The 19,860-nt window shown below is 31.8% G+C and overlaps 1 protein-coding gene across 1 annotated transcript in view; it reads left to right on the top strand.

Moving 5' to 3' along the window:
• Positions 1 to 3,690: 3,690 nt before the first annotated feature.
• LOC110992806 overlaps positions 3,691 to 19,860 on the top strand; it is a 34,236-nt gene continuing 18,066 nt past the window's right edge. Inside the window, exons 1-23 of the mRNA XM_045631516.1 lie at positions 3,691 to 3,737; positions 4,241 to 4,388; positions 4,737 to 4,983; positions 5,607 to 5,710; positions 6,153 to 6,328; positions 6,498 to 6,567; positions 6,794 to 6,925; positions 7,692 to 7,902; positions 8,675 to 8,853; positions 9,390 to 9,467; positions 9,903 to 10,010; positions 10,822 to 10,963; positions 11,298 to 11,440; positions 11,821 to 11,994; positions 13,799 to 14,026; positions 14,521 to 14,622; positions 14,911 to 15,072; positions 15,968 to 16,069; positions 16,346 to 16,437; positions 16,809 to 16,926; positions 17,348 to 17,467; positions 18,285 to 18,383; positions 19,150 to 19,257. Of these exons, the coding sequence (XP_045487472.1) occupies positions 3,691 to 3,737; positions 4,241 to 4,388; positions 4,737 to 4,983; positions 5,607 to 5,710; positions 6,153 to 6,328; positions 6,498 to 6,567; positions 6,794 to 6,925; positions 7,692 to 7,902; positions 8,675 to 8,853; positions 9,390 to 9,467; positions 9,903 to 10,010; positions 10,822 to 10,963; positions 11,298 to 11,440; positions 11,821 to 11,994; positions 13,799 to 14,026; positions 14,521 to 14,622; positions 14,911 to 15,072; positions 15,968 to 16,069; positions 16,346 to 16,437; positions 16,809 to 16,926; positions 17,348 to 17,467; positions 18,285 to 18,383; positions 19,150 to 19,257 (3,090 nt within the window). The remainder of the gene's footprint in view (positions 3,738 to 4,240; positions 4,389 to 4,736; positions 4,984 to 5,606; positions 5,711 to 6,152; positions 6,329 to 6,497; positions 6,568 to 6,793; positions 6,926 to 7,691; positions 7,903 to 8,674; positions 8,854 to 9,389; positions 9,468 to 9,902; positions 10,011 to 10,821; positions 10,964 to 11,297; positions 11,441 to 11,820; positions 11,995 to 13,798; positions 14,027 to 14,520; positions 14,623 to 14,910; positions 15,073 to 15,967; positions 16,070 to 16,345; positions 16,438 to 16,808; positions 16,927 to 17,347; positions 17,468 to 18,284; positions 18,384 to 19,149; positions 19,258 to 19,860) is intronic.

Below are 19,860 nucleotides of genomic sequence, written 5' to 3'. Positions count from 1 at the left end.
AAGTACTCTGTAAGTGACACAGTGGGTTTAATTTATTAAAAAAATACATTCAGTTTTAATAACTTTTTATAGAATTAATAATCATGATACGATATAAGCTTTATTTTTATGCAGGTTACTCTAAATTTAAATAAGGTATTTCTGAAATAATACGACTTTTAGTCCTTTAAGAAGCACAGCGACCGGCAACTCGCTCTATATTTCAACTCAGAAATTAGCGACTTACCGGAGCAGCCATGTGAAAATTTTATTAATAGCATACGAGGTGACACGTCGAACTTCGTACCGCCAACGCTACTTCGCTAACGGTTATTGAATTTTAAAGATTAGCTGAAGTTAATGATGATTTTATGAAAGTAATACCGTAAATACAAAATACATATAATTATGATAACACAAAATGAAATTAACTGCATCGTTATTTTTTCTTTAGTTTCCACAAAATAAGTTTCTATATGAATCCTTTTTCTTTATTGTAAATTTTAATAAAAAAATCATTAATGAACCTAAATTATTAGAGAGCAGTGTTGGCCTAGTGGCTTCAAGTCATACGTACGATCCCCAGCAGTTTTCCGATGGGCTTTCTTTCTATGTGCGCATTTAATATTCATATATATCATACATAATATTCGCTCGAACGGTGAAGGCAAACATCATGAGGAAATCGACATGTCTTAGACCCAAAAAGTCGATAGTGTGTGTCAGGCACTAGAGGCTCATGATTGAATATGGAACAGATTCAGAAATCTGAGGTTAGACCATAAAGAGGTTGTATACGTATATACGCACGTATTCGTCCTCTAATTTGAGTTTACCGTATCGACGCCATGAGCATTAAACGAATGACAGTTAAGAAACCAATTAACAATATGTATTGTTTTTTTTTTCTTTCACTTTGTGTTTTCAACAGTTATCCAATGTTTTAATAGATATCTGCAATTTGGGATAAATACAATAAATAAAAACCAAGAATATCGACGAAAAAACCCGACTTTAGTTTAATATATTAAGATGAGTATTTTGTTACTGCAAAGCAATATTCTGAAATAAAATTTGAGTTCGTGTGTATCGCTGGCTTACTTTATAACTTTGTACAATATGAGCTGCCTTTGAAACTGCACTCGACATTGTAGATTATAATTTCCAGATTTTTCTTCAGAGTGGTATTCGTATAAATAATAGAGACACAAGAATAAAATATAGTTACCATACTTAAGTATGGCTTTTTCGTAAAAATAAATAAAAAATATAAATAGTAAATATAACATATTTAATCCAATCCAATGTGTAATAATCATTTTTAAAATTTAACTCTGTTAATCATACAATATATGGATAAACATATTTTCCAAAATCTACCCAGCTAGGTAAGTTATAAAACGTCTCAATAAATATCATATAATAAACTAATTGAAAGTTAATTTAATTTATAAATTATAATATGATATAGAAGATGAATATGATGAAGAAGGTAAATATACTACAAACAATACGGCCGATGCTATTTTTATTTTAAATTCCGAACAAACAATGAATACTTCAGGAAGGATATTCGTTGATATTTAATCTTCATATTACATGAGCGCAGGCTTCGCGGGATTCCACAAAAATAACATTTGGAAATGAATTCCTCCACACGCCCTCACTCTGAATAAATTATTCTTAGTTTTCCGTTTTAATTTAAGAAAAAGTACTTTTTAATACAATATATTAATGGAATTAGAGAAGAACCTATTAGATTTTTTCAGAACCAGATTATTTTGATGCAGGCAATAATATGTTTTATTTATATGTTAACGTTTTGCGTGCGTGTGCGTGCTTTGTTTCTAACATTTGTGTGGTAGTGTCTCTCTCTCTGTTGACGCTACCATAAAGTAGTCATAACGTTAAGTCATGTAAATAATGTAATAATTCTCGGTAATTAAGTGTATGAAAGTATCTGAAATTACTTTTTTCTATATGAACAGTACCCAGTAACAGTGCAGTAAGACACTTTAAACACTCGTGATGTGATAAAACAGATACATTTGATACAGAAACTCGTTTGTCTTTTGTTTTTTTGTTGGGGGATCATTATAAACAAAAATGCTTACCTATGTACGGAATCGTCGGCTTTCAGTTGTAGATTTTATATGTATCTGTCTACCGAATTCCTCATAATGTTTCCTATACTAAATAATCCGTAATCAAGGGTACTATAGGTCCATACCACCTTTCATAATTACACTGAAAATGTTTCGGCATTTATAGATTGTGCAAGAACTAAAACAGTATGACAGTATAATTTCTAGAGAACTTAAACGATTTGTAATTAGAATAACATTTTGCACACCCAAACGCTAAAACAGAATCAGATGAGGTAGTCAGCACGCAATGCCAAATAATAATTATTATTTTTTTTAATTCTATAGGTTTATTTTTTATAGAACAGGGGGCAAACGGGCAGGAGGCTCACCTGATGTTAAGTGATACTGCCGCCCATGGACACTCTCGATCCTAAAGGGCGGTTTGCCTTCTACTCAGTGTTTGTTTATACACAATTTATTATAAGCAATTAAAATTAGTTTTAAAAATTGAAGTGGGTCGTTACTGAAGAGATTTATTAATCTCTTTCCAATGAACATAAGTGGTCGTCGCGTAATGGTTCTATTCAGTAGTTTTTCGCAGATTCACCGCTCAACGATTTTTCTCCTTTAAAGTTTTTTGGTTTTTATTTGAGTGGATTCGCCTCGTCGGTTGCTCTGTTCTAGAGAGTTTAACTATTGGGTTACAAGCGATTCTACTGAGTTATGCTCGCCATAAATTCAAGAAATTCCGACAAATTTGTCTTCAAATTGCAAACGATATTTAAAACGTTAAATTATGTATGTATTTTTTACACGAATATCAATCCATTTTGTTTCTTTTTGGTGTGAAAGTTGTATTAGATGGAAATTATAATCTTTATAGTAAGTGACTGAGTAAGCAGCCTTGTGGCTTCAGCGTGCGTCTCTCATAGCTGAGGTCGTAGGTTCGATCCCCAATACTAATGGACTTTTTTTTATAAGTGCGCATTTAACATTCGCACGAACAATGAAGGAACACATCTTTAGGTAACCGACATGTCTTAAAGCCACAAAGTCGGCAGTGTCAGATTGAAAAATGATCATGAAACAGATTAAGAAATCTGAGGATCTGTAGCGCGATTGATCATTTTATAGTAAATAACTAGGAAATGAATAAGTAATTTAAAACAATTCTGTAAGTAGTATAATAGAAAATATAAAACAAAATTATGAAAACACTCAAAGATTACATATACATAGGATGTTTACTAAACGAATTACGGAAATTAACGATTTAAGTGGAAAAAAGAACGAGAGTAATTAAGTTTATTTAAATCATCGCAATCATCAGTGTGCGCGCGCATCGATTTACTCTTATCATTTTTTACTAACGCGCCAAAAGAAGTATAACTTAAAAAACAAGCTATAGGTATATTATTTACATGTATGGCCTTAACTGATATTCTCTTTAGCACTTGCTAGGTCACCTTTATTATAGGCCATTGTTTGTTGATATAACATGACTTATACCGTGGCAATTTGATGTGTACAGATTACTCGAACAAAATTAAATAGTAATAAAAAATATCAAGATGGCTATGTCTGAGAAATTAGCATTTAGAAGTGTTTCGTAGACAATTCTAAAATGATAAAAAGTGTTAGCGAACCTTCCCTTGGAACGATTGGTACTGGGTTAGTGTTGAACTATTTTACTTCTATCCTCAGATTAAAGACTTCTATGTTATATGTTTTATTATATGTTTCTGTTGCGTTTAGTTCTGTTGCGTTTGATATTTAATAATAAAGAAACTATGAAGCAGTGTACCAGGACCATGAATCAATCCCGTTACTAAACATAGTATTTATTTATTGCCATAAATATTGACAAGAAATACGCATCAATATTTCAGGTGCCCATGACAATGGGCATATCACTTATATCAAAGATATAAGTAGATACATTTGGACGGAAGGGTTATGGTTGGACCACAAGTGTATAGAGTATCAATCGATTAAAAAATATTATGCGATAATTCAAGGCGGAAACTCTATTTAGTCAACCATATATCCTCTTATATATAACTTATATCCTCTTTTGTATACCCATCGTTTCTTAGTTTTGTAGTTTTAAGGAATATAGACAGAAAGACAGACTAGTAAAATATCTGGTTGGTTCATAATGTTTCAATTTTTAGTACAATTGTTACTACTGCAACACACGCTAGTAGAGTAAATTTGCCTAAAAATAAAATAAGAACATGGAGAGGGCAATTCCTTTGGGAAAGAAGATTAGGAGGTATTACTAAGGCTATCATGTTGCTGTCTTGGAATTTAAAATGGCAGGTACGTATTTTGTTTACGGGACTATTACATATTATATGAGTTTGAGACATCTTGCTTAAGACAGGCCAGGATAGAACCTGACTATGTAATTTCCAATATATACCGACAGCCGATCTGAATATCGAGTTTTTTCGTGTCATTCATAACTTGCTTGGTATTAAGAGAATTACATCGAACTTACATACAAAAATCTCGGGTTTAATATCGCTACTGTTAGATGTTACAAAGTTCGGTCGCAGGTTTAAATTCTACGTAAAGGCGGAAAACTGATTATACGAAACCGATATTTCACTCAGATATTTCTGTTTTTTTTTCTAGCTGTTAGTAGGTCATATTGTAATTTTCCAGACTCTGGTGTTGCTAGTGGTAATATACAAATATATAATACATTTTCTAATCGCTTTCTATTTGGATGAGACCTGGTATTATTTGGATTATTTAATAATGTGTGGAGAAATTATATTTTTTATTGATGTAATTTTGCATTGCCTGCATTCGTTTTGGCCTGTGTTACGTCTTTATATACGAGTTTATCGGAGAAACTATGCGTTACTTGCTTATGATTTGGTGACTATTATTCCCATTTCTACATTGTGTAAGTAATTTTTCATTAATTTCTGTAGTTAAGTAGTTATAAAATAAATAGTTATATCAGGGTCGGAAAAATTCTTGTACTTCAAGCCTCTAAAGCAGTGTTTTCCAAACTTTATTGAGCCGGGCTCAATAAAGTTCCCGCCGTAATATATTAATAAATTTTTATCATAAAAATAATATTTTTTTACTTAAGTAACTCTTACTAACTCTCTTGTTAAATGATAGGATTTTAGAACATGGTAAGTAATTTTTCAAAACATATATTGAAAAACTGAAATTCAATTTCCAAATAATTAAAAAAATCCAATATTCTCCCCCTTAAATCTAATTGCCCCCCCGGGGACGTGGGCCCTACGTTAGGAAACACCGCTCTAAAGGATCATTAGGATCCAATAAATTTCATCTAAGGGGTCCAAGCCTATTTACAAGGATTTTCTTATTACCTAAAGGTAGATATTATAATATAAGAAACTTAAATATAATCTGCGTCCACCTGGGAATAGAAATTTCCTAGATTATAAAATAATAGATTCCAAACTGGCATAGTTTACATAACAAGGTTCCCTTTGACAACGTCCGTTAATAGAAAATCACTTAATAAGCTTTCAAATACGGATATTTCAGTAAAAAATACGAATGGTTACGAAAAAATAATTCTGTGTAATCGATGGACAGAAATTTGTCGCATTTATAGAATATTTGTTTATTTCAAGAACTTGAATGACTCTGTGAGTATTTATTTTAAAATATTATATTGACGGTTCATAAGGGCACACCGTATATACAATCCTATATAACAATTGCTTTGTATTAAAATAAAAAATATGCTTATTTTGGAATATAAGATACATGATACCTATTCCTTATTCCACGTCATTAAATTAGAATGGGCATCCCTACTCATCGCAAAGAAGACAGAGGGTGTAGGCCGACAGAAAGGGCCGGCGAATAAACTCTCGGTACTCTTTTAAAATCATTAAACAACACTTATTTTAAAACAAATATCGCAAATTAATTAGAAGTAGCCTGCCTAGCACTAGTGCCAGGTACTTTTATAAACTAGATAATCGTTAACTTAACGTTAAATTAATCACGCAAAAAGTTAATGTATGAAATATCTAGTCTGATAGTGTTTCTAGATCAAAGTAGAACTGTGGTATTATATTACAGATGGGCAGTTCTCGAAAGAAATTGTATTTCATAGAACATGCGTTAATAGTAGCACTGGTTTTACATGGTGGCACCTGTATTTGGTATTATCTACACTTGACATCTGCGAATTCGTTTCCTTCTAATATATTAAAGTTTTCATCCGAAATGAATGCTCAGAAGCTGAAATTTAACAGGCAAGTTACAAAATCACTTAAATGAAGTTGTAACATTCGAATATTTTGAATTATTTGTAACATCAATATTTTTAGGCAGTCCGAAAATATTTTTTTCGCTTGTAATGTAACATAGGATTCCTTTATTGGTTAATTGTTTATCTAACTATTATTGAAATTGTTTTTACAGCTACTTAAGTTGTTGGTACTATTGTACGTGTCGTTTGTGCAATTGTATTTTTGGAGATTCATTTCCATTAGTAAGTATAAACTATCTTTTATTGTGCCTTTGGCTTTAATATTGATTATATGTTAGTATAATTAAAGAAAGCAAAACCAATACGATTAGTTTGGTCCTAATATACTTTAAAATTAATTATACTATAAATTGGAAAAAAATAATTATTGAATGATGGATCATACATACACAATATTTATTATTAATTATTTTCGTTTACATAGATTAAAGAAGTACCTTTATTTCAGCATAACTCGGAAAAATGGCTGACATCGTTTCTAATGCTTTTCGGATATGTGTTCATACGTTATCGATTTATTGGTAGCTTGGCCTGGGAATTTGTTTTGGAGAAATATCGATGGTGTATTTTTGTTGATCAGGTATATATTTCCATTATTATATTATATAATAATTATAATTTTTGTGTCTTTATTAACCGGTGATTATTTGAAGAATTACATATATTAATACTTGTTTTTTACTATATGTAAATTATATTTTAAAAAATTACTATATACAGAACTTCATTACTTACATTGCTTACTTTTACTTACATTATTATTATTTTTTTTGCAACTGAGGCCCAAATTAGCTGCTGTGGCAAAACGACCAGCGCTGTTAAACAGTCACACACGCATAACTCTCTCAAAATGTACCTTGTTCTTTAAAAGATAAAAAAATGTTAACTCTCATTCTTTTTTTTCTTTCTGTTATTCTGTGTGTTGTTAGTTATCTTTTTTTTTACGCTCCTTACGTGTCACCCATAATAATCAATCTTGTGTTCTAGGACATAAAGCAAATTTCACTTTCAGTATTTTCGATTGTATAAATTAGATTGTATTTAGATAAACCGGAATAGGTTGTTCATATTGGACAATGGGTTCTGAGACAATATGCCTACAGTTGTAGCCTATAGTTGTTGTTGTATACCTATAGTTGCATGTCACGTCATTCTTATTTACGTTTTTTTCATTTTTGTCATTTTATTTATATATCTCCTCAATGTATTTAGATAAAAATTAATGGTCTTATTTATTAAGTACATATATCTTAAGGCTAGGCTCAAAGGACCTTTGAGCGTATAAGCAACCCGAGCTTAGAACAATTAAGTAGAGGGATAGAGGATATAATATTCTATTGTTTTAGTACCATCAAATGATTAGTTACCTCAAATTTCGTGGAGCGCCTGAAGGCCTCATAGAACAGTCTAAACAATACAAAGAACAGTTGTGGCAGATGAAGGAAGGGGTGCTTACGTCGGATCACTTACAAACACTTCCCTTTCCGTTTCAAATGGAACTTATCTTTGACATAAATGTCGGCCTTTTTCATGACTCTTTGCTTTTGAGAGATACTGGTATGTTAAAGATTAACATTTGAATTAATTAATTAATATATATATATTATTTAATATATATACATTTTTTCTTTTTTTGTCATTCAGTTTAATATGTGTATGTTGTTTGGTAGATATTTAGTGTAAAATGCTGTGTTGTGTATTCAAATGTTGTTTAGTGTGTAATAACTGTATGTGTGTGATCAATCTGTTTTTGTGCCTAAATGTAAAAATAAAAATAAAGTAAAAATAAAATAACCATGAATTATCTATTTGAGATACTTTGATGTAAAATAGAAAGACTAATTAGTAAAGTGCTTATAGCTTTAGAAGGATCTCTTCCACGCAATCACTGTAAAAATATATGTTACCGCATGAAATAAGCTATTGTCTATTATTTATATTTTAAAGGTATTATCAATAAACTGTTAAATAAAAACTAGTATTTTTGTATTCTCGTATGAAAAAAATCAGTATAAAATAGTGATTGCCTGGAAGAAATCGCTCGAAAGCGATAAAGCCGCCAGTTGCCCTACTATTCATTTAATTATGTTCAATTTTTATATTGTAATGTAACGACGTGTTAGTAAATACAAAAAAAAATCACATAAAAAATATTATAATATACGAATTTAGATGGAAGTGTTTCAGTAATCATTCTCTAATAGATATTTGTTTGATTGTTAAAACATTTTTTATTTGCAAACGATTCTAGGATCTTCAGGTATCCACTCGAAAATTGTCATCATTCGCGGTTCCACTTTATTCTTATTTTTCGGAATTACTTCTCTAGATGAAGCCTTCATGCGGCATATGTCGTTACTAATGAGACACGAGTTATATTTGAGCGGTCAATATATCTGGAGTCAAGGTGTGGTGAAGAACGGCATGATTTGTGTAAAACGAGGCGTCATAGAAATGTTATCTGATGAAGATGACGAAAGCCCTATGATCGCTTTTAAAGAGGGCACTGTAAGTTTAAAAATATTTATTTTGTATTTTCAAGATGATTCGTTTCCTACGATTTGATTCGTCGTAATCATGTAGTAGTGCTTCGTCCATAAAGCATCAAAAAGACATGAAAATAAAACAAATGACGCACGCTCTATATAAAGCACTAAAACTTTATTCAAATAATTCTATGGGCATAAATACATTTTTGCTCAGTATGACTTATTAATGTATCGAGTGTTTCATGTTTTAATAGTGCCTTCAATATTTATTAATATAGAAATAGCATTTATCATATTTCAACCTATAGCTATCGAATTATAGAAACAAATTCATCTGTAACATACAAACAATATAAGAAGTGGGCTGAGTTAATATTACAAAATCAATTCACTTTAAATCTTGAAATTTATTATACCTTTAAAATTCTTTAGATTTGCATGTACTAATATTTTTAAGTAATATTCTTGTATACATGACAAATATAAAAAATGTGGCAGTCGTAAATGAATCCAGTGTAAATTTAATTTGATTTTTTATATGGAATATTTTTATAGGTATTGGGAGAAATAAGCCTTTTTTATTCAATACCATCAAAAGTTTCAGTGAAAGCCGCTACGTACGTTGAACTGCAGGTACGGTACACTTAATTTGAAAAGCAAAAAGTTTATGAATATGCAATCAATACTGATATCTATGGCTTAGTGGTGTACGCGTATGGCACGTTTTGCAGGCTCGATTCCCGAAAAGATTCATTCTAACAAGTAGAAAACACAGGCGTATAACCAAATGGTCAATGAAACAAAAACAGAAGTAGTTAGCCCCAAGTCTACTTCCTACCTCTACCTTTCTCTTTCTTCCTTCTATTTGGATGTGATTACAATTTGATTGTATTGAAAACATTTAGAATATAAAATTGTGTTATATAAGGAAAAATAAGTTTAGCATAGTAAGTCATATGTAATTAGATAATTTAACATAATTAATATTAAATAAGAATCATATAACACAACTATGTGAAATTTATTTATTCCAGCATGTCATAGCAAATATAACTTGGTTTCTTCCAGGTGCTGCGACGGACAGATTTTTTACGAGCGATGACAGACAATCCTCTCATACTTCAGAAGATTCGCGAAAATGTTGAATTACGACTAAACACATCCAAATCACGTCAGGTACATAAATAAATCAATTGATCTATAAGTAGTCAGTTGTGAATTTAGCTGGGCATTTTTTTATCATATTTTGAAAACGTTGAACCTCGTTCCACAACTGAGCGTTTTTCTAGGCATTTATTACCGCGCAACACCACTCTGAGGAACCACCCCACTGAAGTATTTACGAACCAATTCGACTAAGGGTCCTTACTAATTCGTACTAATTCTTAAAAGACCGGCTGCGCTTGCGTGCGAGCGTCCATGGGCGGCGGCATCACTTAACATCAGATGAGCCTTCTGCCGGTCTGCCTCCTTCGACATAAAAAAAATACTGCCTACGTTACTCAGAGAGAATGTAGCATTCTAATGGTGAGAACAATTGTATCGGTCCCGTTGTATTTTAAGTTTATGGCTTGGCTACCTGTAAGCGTTTAAGTATGACGATGTGGAATATCTATTAAATTATATGGATTAATAAAAAGTGTATATTTAGATTTATTTATTTTATACCTTATCAAATCTTTTATACTAAGTAATTTATTTAAATTATTGTAATTGTTCTCGATATTTCTACACAATATATGATTCTGAGAAGTCACAGGCTCCTGAAATACAGTTTTTACTTTAACAGAGGAATATGTGATGTTATGTACCTGTTTCTGGACATAAATAAATAATTTTTATTATTCGTTAGAAAAATACAAATAATTCCTCTAATATAACAATGTATCAGGTAACTAATAACCCTAAATATTTATTTTCTTTTTGGGCAATTGTTCCATGGTTACATTGGCTCAAAGTTGGTGTAGAAAGTTTTAAGTTGTTGTAGGCGGCCATCTTGAAGCACGACGAAAACGATTCCCGTCTGATTCGTACTCGATACCGACCTATGAAGGTTCTTAAGGATCATTTGTGGGATGTCGGAGAGGAGGACTCGACGTTTATCGATGATTCTCATATGTATTACAGAGGTTCGTTAATGACACCAATAACTAGGCTATAATGACACATTAATGTAATATGTGACATTATTTATTGTACGGAGCAATCCAAAGTCAGTATAAAGTATTCATGATAATTGTAAAAAACTACAAATGTTGACGTCATATGGCAGATAAGAAATGGTTGTGAACATTTACAATTTCAAAAGAGCATCAACTAATTATACTGGTGACGTCAATTTAAAGGTCAAAGTCTTTATACGCAAGTATGACGCAAATTCAATAACAAATAAAATTAAAAAATTCTTAAACATTTTACTAAAAATAACATTTAAATTTCAACGTTTTATTAATTTACATTTAGATGAGAACAATAAAAAGCACAGAAAATTCACAACTGATTATTTAGATCTGTACAAAGTCACAGGAAATGTCACTACTGTGGACTCGCCCCGACTTTGTCTCAGAGCGAGCTTTCCGTGGATATTGGAGCCCGATACTGATTTCGTAATTATCTTTTGTTTATTTATACATCCATTAGCACTCAGTTCCCTTTATTCATCGTATTCTGGCATCTGACGATATTCAATACGAAACAATTAGTCTACTAAGCCTAACAAAAACTGTACATTTTATGGCCCAAGGCTAGCCTATGAAAAGCTGTTATTGTTTACATATGTGATATATTGTTATGAAAATCGTTCAAAAATCTCCAATTACAATTGTACTTCAAGGTAATTGTGTTAGTTATAATAAAAAAAAAGTTAAGTTTAGCTGAATAATATCCCTTTCATTAATAAAAACTCAACAGGAGTTTTTATTAATTTTTACTACTGAAATTTCTACGTACTTTATCAAAGCTTTATAATATGTATTTGTTTTTTTAGACGCATATGTTCGACATAATACATTTCGCTATGGTCCTATACGTTTGCTTCATGTCTCCACACTTAGCCTTGGATTCAGTACAACACGATTGGGAGAGAGTACTGAGTACAATCGTGATTGCGGGATTGTTACTAAACATCTATATACAACTGACGACCGCTATTGTTGAGAAGGTACACATGAAAAGTGTAGTTTCGTAATAGAACATATAGATTCTCATTTTAAAATATATATCATCTATCTTTTTTCATTCAAGTTTTGAACACATATAACATATTATATACATATACATATTTATATCAAATGGGTTAATAAAATGTACCATAAAACCAAAATTATGACGATTAAACAATTAAATTACTCTCTCCATAGTAGCTTATCATTTAACAAAATCAAACACACCACAACACGCAATACTCGTCGAGTGAGTTTGCTTATCTTGCCGAAGCCGCGTGCAAATTATTTGAAGAAGTCTATTAAGAGGGTGTGCGATTATTTAATCAATTACCGTCTTAAATTTGTAATACTAGCTCGTTTAACCAATTCAAAAGGGCACTAAAGATACATATCAGAATGAGCCTAGTATACTTAAATTGGGATGGCTGATGGCGACGTGTATCTCGTTCATACATAATATACTATATATAACTTATATATATGATGTACAAGTTATATATAAGTTTCTCATGTAAATAAAGTACGTTTTTTATGAGAAATAAAGTTCTTTAAACAATTTATTTCTATATAATATATACAATTTAGTCCTTGAAGCAACGATCCAAAAAAATCTGACCAAATTATCTGTTAGCCTATGGAATTCTTTCATTCAATTTGAAATACTTTTCTTGATTTTTGCAAGATAACTTTTCATGTAAAAATATTCTGTGACTGAATGAACTTGGCAGAGAACTTTTCTTTGATTGCATTTTGCAGTTCTATAATATGACAGCGATCCACTCCGTTATAATGTTCATAACACCTGTGTATACTAATGTTTACAATCTCTTATTCAAAGTTCAAGGCAGCAATTATTGGCATGAATCTTGTATCAATTTATTATACTTAATATAATGCATACAACAGCCTTATTATAAAACGTAGTCAACGTTTAAGCCCAAAAGGACATACTGCTGTATTTGTTATAATTTCTTTACTCTTGACACGGGGTAATATGTACCCATGTATTTACAATGAAACCACGATATAAGTCGTAGATCGTGCCTGTTAAAGAAATAAAACAAAAAAAATAATATTTTTGTATACTTATTCACTAATATTTATTAAGTCATCAAATATATAATCATTCAGATTAAAAATTAATTACTAAATGATTACTGTGTAGGTTTAGAAAATACTAAATATATATAAAGTATTTACAATTTTGCTATAGTTACTTGTATAAATAGATTACGTTATTACTAAATTAATTAGCCTTTAATACACATATTTAAAGTCCATCAAATGATGTAACCACTAAATGAGCTAAAACCACGTTTAAATATCAATATTACGGAAACACATTTTAAACGGCTGTGTATTTCTACTGATTAAGTGATACAAATTTAAAAAATAGCCGTATAATTGTTTTAAGCTATTGCATAGATTTCATCGCGGGCTTTGAGCGCGGCGACCGAACCAAGAAATTCCGTAACCAAAATAATAATCCTAACATACGATGACGTAATATAGGTGCAGCCAGTACGCGTTAGAGCAGGAAAGAACGCATACTGCGTCTCACATTGGTCTGACGTGATCGGTGACGTATCGCAGGTGCGTTAGAGTGGGACAGAAGGCATGATGCGTATTCACATCTCTCTGACGAGATCAATGACAATTTGTATAAGTTGATAAAAAATGCTATGCAATAGCTTTACCGCGGCAGTCCCCGACTGCCACATTGCTTTTTTGATTCATATTTACTTATATGGTTATAAGGACTTATGTATAAAAAAAAACAATAGCTACATAAACTTACAGAAGGTAAGAAAGGAAACAGTCAGGGAGATAGCTGAGCAGAAAATGGCGACCGTTGGCTTTTATCTAGACGTGCTCTCAGTTTTCCCGGTGTATATTTTCACCGACACATTGGACCCTGGCGGAGAAACTATTAGTAATCAGTTGGCTGTAATGTTCCCAATACTACAAGTATGGCATATTTGGGATTACTTCAGGATATGGGAAAGGAAATTTAATAGTAACGCGAAGGTATCATATATTTTTCAAAGTAGCTTTTAGTTTTATAGGTAACAATGCAACTGAGAATTTTATATTTTAGCGTATTCAATGTAATATTACTTACTATAAATCTCTGTGATGTTTTTGGTCTGTCTGTTTAGACTCATACGATTTTCTAAGATAAGAGATGGTAGAAGAAGAGGAAACCGGCATGGTTTTCTAGCGAACTTTTCTGCACCAGTGTAGAAAGTACAAACAAATCATTAGGACCATAAAAAGAAAATTATATCTGTGCAGAGCTAGAGTTTGAACTTACATAACTGCACATACATTGTCCGTTTTACGTCTAGAAAAAATAATACAAAACAACATAAATCGAAATAATTTATAGACTTAATAAGATGTAAGTGATACTGTTATTCATTTAAAATGTGACGCGAGAGAAGAAAATTATATCTTTATGAATACGTTAATGAGTTAGTGAGTTATTAGTGTGTATTTAAAAAATATATATATTGTTACAGATACTCTGCCTACTTAAATATTCATTATTATTTATCATCTTTAGCTATTGGTCTGGTTGTTTATTATACCTAACGGCATGTCCAAGGAAATTGTGTAATGAGGTGTGTTTTATTTCTTATAACGCGATATTTCATAATAGGGCAGATGAGAACATTTTCCGAAATTTCCTATAAAGTTGATCATTTCTCTGTTCATCTTTTACTACTCCTTACGGAGGTTGGTCATATTGGATAGTTTTATTTTGGATGCCGCGCTTCTAAACAATGACTTGGTACTTTGACTAAAGCAGTTCATATAGATTACATATACTAAAGATATGATTAATATATATATAGCCAATATGAAATATCCAACCAATAAAAAACACGGCTTAATTATAATTATTGTAGAATTCTTGGCTCGTACAACTAATATACTGGGAAACAAAGGTGTTTGTGACTAATAACGCTAAACACGAAAAGCCTCAGGTGTCGGCGTTTTCCTTTGGCACCGCTGTATTTACTGGCATCGGAATGTCCGAAATTGCCCCGGGGATTGGTGATTTATTTTTGGTAAATAAACAATTTTTAGCTTTTCAATTTCACATAAACTGGCGAAAATGTCGATTTATCAAGAATTCAAATGAAAGTATTTTAAGTCTATTAAACTGTACTATCTTTTATGTAATTGTTTTTAAAGATACCGCAGCGCAATCTCGGCAACACTGTAAAAACGATTACCAAATAGGTAGAAAATAATTTATCGCTCTCAACATATTGTGGACGATAAATAATTCGGTCCGTAAATATATTCATTTTTTTTAAATTGCTGTTCCTTTCACCAACTGGGCATTACTTTTTCGTCGGGAAATGCGTTATGCACCCTTCCCCCGGAGCGACAACTTTGTGGTGGAGGCTTATTTGGAACTCGTTGCATTACCCACTAAAATCCCATACACTGCGGTAACACCATGGCTTGTCCACATCACACCACGCTACCAGTTGTTCAAGTAACAGCTTTCAGACTTGACTTACTTGGAATGGACTTTATCATAGTAAGGAACATACTCCCATCGGCCTGTTGTCCTTGGTTTGTAGAGCTGAGAGATGTCGGGTCCAATGCTTGTTTACCAATTCCAAAGGCAAGGAATGTAGAGGCAACCTTAGCCTAGACTCGTTGGCCTATCCTATATCCCTAAAACCCCTGTTACTTCTTGCTTTAAAAGCTAAAAAAGCAATAAAAGCAATAAAGAACAAACGTCAACAATGATTTTCTAATTATACTTGTGCCCTTGAAGAACGAAGTACTCTTATTTATATATATATTCTCTAGTTAATTAACGATAAGTAGTCAAAACGTAGTAGTCAGTAAAAACAACCCTCTTAAACAAAGAAAACAATCTCAAATGTAATTAAAACAAAACACTATCGTATTTCTAGCTTGTTAGCCCCTAATGAGTTGTTTCAGGTTGTAGTACTGCTCATCTTAGGAGCGCACTTGACTTGTTTCTATGTCGCCAACGTATGCAGCGTCTTCTTGCTTGGAACACAACGGAAATTGAAATTTAAGGTACGCCGGAAATGCTTTGTGCCTTTAACGTCAGCGAACAGGAAATTTTTCTATTTTGAATTAGGAATACGTTTATAAAATAAAATGTTCAAAAAATTATGGGCGTGAACTTATAACCAAAGCGATAGTTAAGTTTTTAAGTAAATAATTGTGATAATTAAACACGTTTAATACGATAAGTGTTCTGAAACTTTTACCGATTAAAATTATATGCAGACATTGAGTGACGTAAATTATATTAACTTTCGTAATGTCATTAAAACTTTCATTTTACAGGACTCCATGAGAGAGCTCTTTTATTTTCTGTCTGTTAATCGCGTGAGTGGAAAAATTAAGGCTAGAGTGAAGAAATTTTTCGCTGTACAATGGTGAATATATAGTATAATAAAAGTAAACAACATTGTAAATGTGTACATATGTGAAAAAGAGCTTACTCTTTTTCCATATGTACACCACATATAGCAAATATTTATAGTCTGTGAATTACTGTAGGTGGATCTGGAGTCCATGGTTCATATCTACGTAAAACAAACATCCCGTACAAGAACCATTTGTCACCCACAACTCGGACTCAGTAGTGTGGGTCTAGGACCTAGATCAATTTTGTCACAAGCACAACCAGTCTGTCATATGGTTTCATAAAAAAAAACAATTAAATATTATAACTAAACAGTTGCAAACGTGTTTCTACAACTACCTCATTTGAGGCTAAGTTAACTCATTGTAAGATAAATTTTAGGTATTATAATAGTGCAGTTACCAAAGAAGAAATATTCAAGGATATGTCTTCCAATATACAACATGAAATATCTTCTATAGAATTATTGGACACATTGCTTCAATGCCCTTTATTTCAGGTAATTTAATTGATTTTAACGCACGTTTAGATATTCAGAACTCAACTTGCTAGTTTCAAATAAAATCGATTCAGTAATATTATTTTTAATTTATCCTAAACGTAAAAGCCACATTTTTGTCTATTTTAGTATAAAAATTGGTCCATACTTCAATACAAATCATGCGTTAATAGTTAGTTTATAAAGTCTATTACTATAAAATAAAATCTCTGGCGTGCTTAACTCAAAACTTTTTTTTTGCTTTCACCAAATATTCCTGAGGAATTTTTGAATACATTTAAAGGTTTTTAAAGTCAGCATTAATATTACAATTATCGTTTAAGTGATCCCGAAATTAAAATATACGAAATTCACGTTCGAGCTGCAGGCCGAAGTTAGAAATACAAAAAACATATAATAAGAGAAAACTCTTTGATAACAGGAATGCAGTCGTGATTTCTTGCAAACTGTCGTTGCTAACACGAGAACAATAGTTTTACCAGACAACGAAATTGTGCAACATGCTGGTGATATCGGTCGGGATATGTATATTATACAAAAGGTAAATTTATATTACTTTAACTGATACTTAAAGTCCTGTTTTACGTTTTAAATTTGAATTGGAAAAATATATATGGTACTCATACTGTGTGATTCGTTAGTTAGATTTTCGTTTCCGTTGTTCGATACAATGTAAATTTTAATGAATATTAATAAACTTTGAATGTAAAGTAATATAAATATAACCAATGGCACTACAACCTAGATCAGGGACTCCAATTTCTGTGTCTGTTCCGTGATCATTAGTTTTTTTAAATAGGCAAATATGTGATCAGCCTTCTGTGCCTTTTTTGTGCTGTGCTTTAGGTACACGCCTGCGAACGCCTGGAACCTAAAGCAAACCAGTTTCCTTCGCCTTACGAGCAAGTATTAAATGCGGACATAAACCTACAATCACAGGGCTGAGAGTTGCTGAAAACCCTGAACTAACACTGCTCTGAATATTAATTCATGTATATTTAGTTACGTAATATAAAATAGTACGTATATATTTCTACATTTGTACATATATATTTATCAAATCGACAACTGCTATGCACTTTCGTTACCTAACACGGCTGTGTACTATAATGAAAATGCGCTGAAGGTTTAAATAGAGTTATAATCTATTGAAAAGTGCCCCAAAACACCAAATTAGCTCTTTTGTTTCAAAGCGCTTTGTAATTTTTTTGAGCGCTAACACATTTATAACTCGCTGGCAGCAAAAGCTCCAAGTTAGCAATAGTGAGTGAGTGAGTTCACACTAAATGCCAAGTAATTTGAAAATGTCCAGCACCGCTGACGTGAGTGCCTTGCCCTTACACTCACTTTGTTTTCAGGGTTATTGTAATAAGCTCAATCAACAAGGAAAAGTGGTAAAATCAATCATCCCTGGTTCCTTCTTTGGTAGTACTGAAATGTTATATGGACTGCCTAAGGTAATATAAGTATTTTGCTAATTTCTGTTTACTATTTTTTGCATTATAATTATCGGTAACTGGATTATACAAATCTCATTATAATGCTCTTATTAATACTTATGTGGGTTGTAATGACCAAATTGACTTTTTAGTACCGGCAGTCGTACTTTGTAACTTTAATAGCGGTAACTAAATATTAACTTCGCATACTACTTAATTCCAAGCTATAACAGTGCTACGAATTTATTTTTCATAGATGACGTCATTAATGTTCTTTGTTTCTGAGGACTAGTCATCATCATCATCATCTACACTAATATTATGGAATGTTTAGTTGTCTCTTGGATAGACCGATTTGAATTTTCACCGTTAGAATCCTATATTATCGCTGACAAACATAGCCTATAGAATATTTTCTAAAAAGTGTTTCGTGTAAAAACAGCAGTAATATAACCAAAGATGTAATAAATATACCTATTACAATCCCTATATCACCGCGAATAGAACAATACTGCAGTTTTATAACGACATCAATATCTACAGAAACGTCCAAGATATTATATAACTGTTACGTATTTAATAAAATAAATATGCAGCCGTGCGAAGTTAGCTACGTTATCATGAACTAATTATTAAGTCAATCGTAACAAAAGCAGTTTTCTCGAACTACCACAAAGTTACGTAACGCCACAAGGTAAAATATAAATGCAAAGTGCTACAATGAATCAAGCTGGAAGTTTAATAAGCAAGTATTACAAGTGGTAATACCGCGAACTAATTCCAGGTGTATACAGTGCTGACAACGACAAATTGCATATTACTGCATTTGGAGTACACTGCACTGGTGCAATCTTGGAGCACCTTTCCTGACATCAGTCACCCCATTATAGCGGTATGATTCATGCATTTAATATTCGAGTACACGTCAACGGAATATATGAGGAATTTTATGATGTTCATGTAGGTGATACTGAATTTTATACTACTACATAATATTATGAACACATATTCACGAACAATCTTAAACAATATGTTCTCAAGCTGTTTTATTGCTGAAACAGAAAATATTCTTATTATGCTACAATATCTTCTTTAATCATCTTCTTTTGTCTAATATATAAAATTCTGGTGTCACGGTGTACCGGACCGAATTCCTCCGAAACCGCTCGACCGATTTTCTCGATCCTTAGCGTGCATATCGGTCAGGGTAGATAATCGATCAACATCTATATTTCATCCCCCTAAATGTTAAGAGTTATTTTCACGATACAGCATACAAAAATAGATGCAACCATAAATTTTCACCCCTCTACGAACAACCCTTATTTTTCATTTGTTAATTAAAAAGAATTAATTTGTTATGAAGAAATTATTGTCAAGTACCGATAACACGCCGAAAGAACAGAATACGACCACACGGCCACCATTTTCTTTTTACCTTAATATATTTTTTATAGTCTTTAGTAATATTTTTTTTTCTTTCTTTTAAATGACT

Source organism: Pieris rapae, chromosome 15 (genome assembly GCF_905147795.1).
Source record: "Pieris rapae chromosome 15, ilPieRapa1.1, whole genome shotgun sequence".
In the NCBI taxonomy this organism is placed as follows: domain Eukaryota; kingdom Metazoa; phylum Arthropoda; class Insecta; order Lepidoptera; family Pieridae; genus Pieris; species Pieris rapae.
Note: the sequence above shows the minus strand (reverse complement) of the source record. Positions and strands in the feature narration are given on the sequence as shown.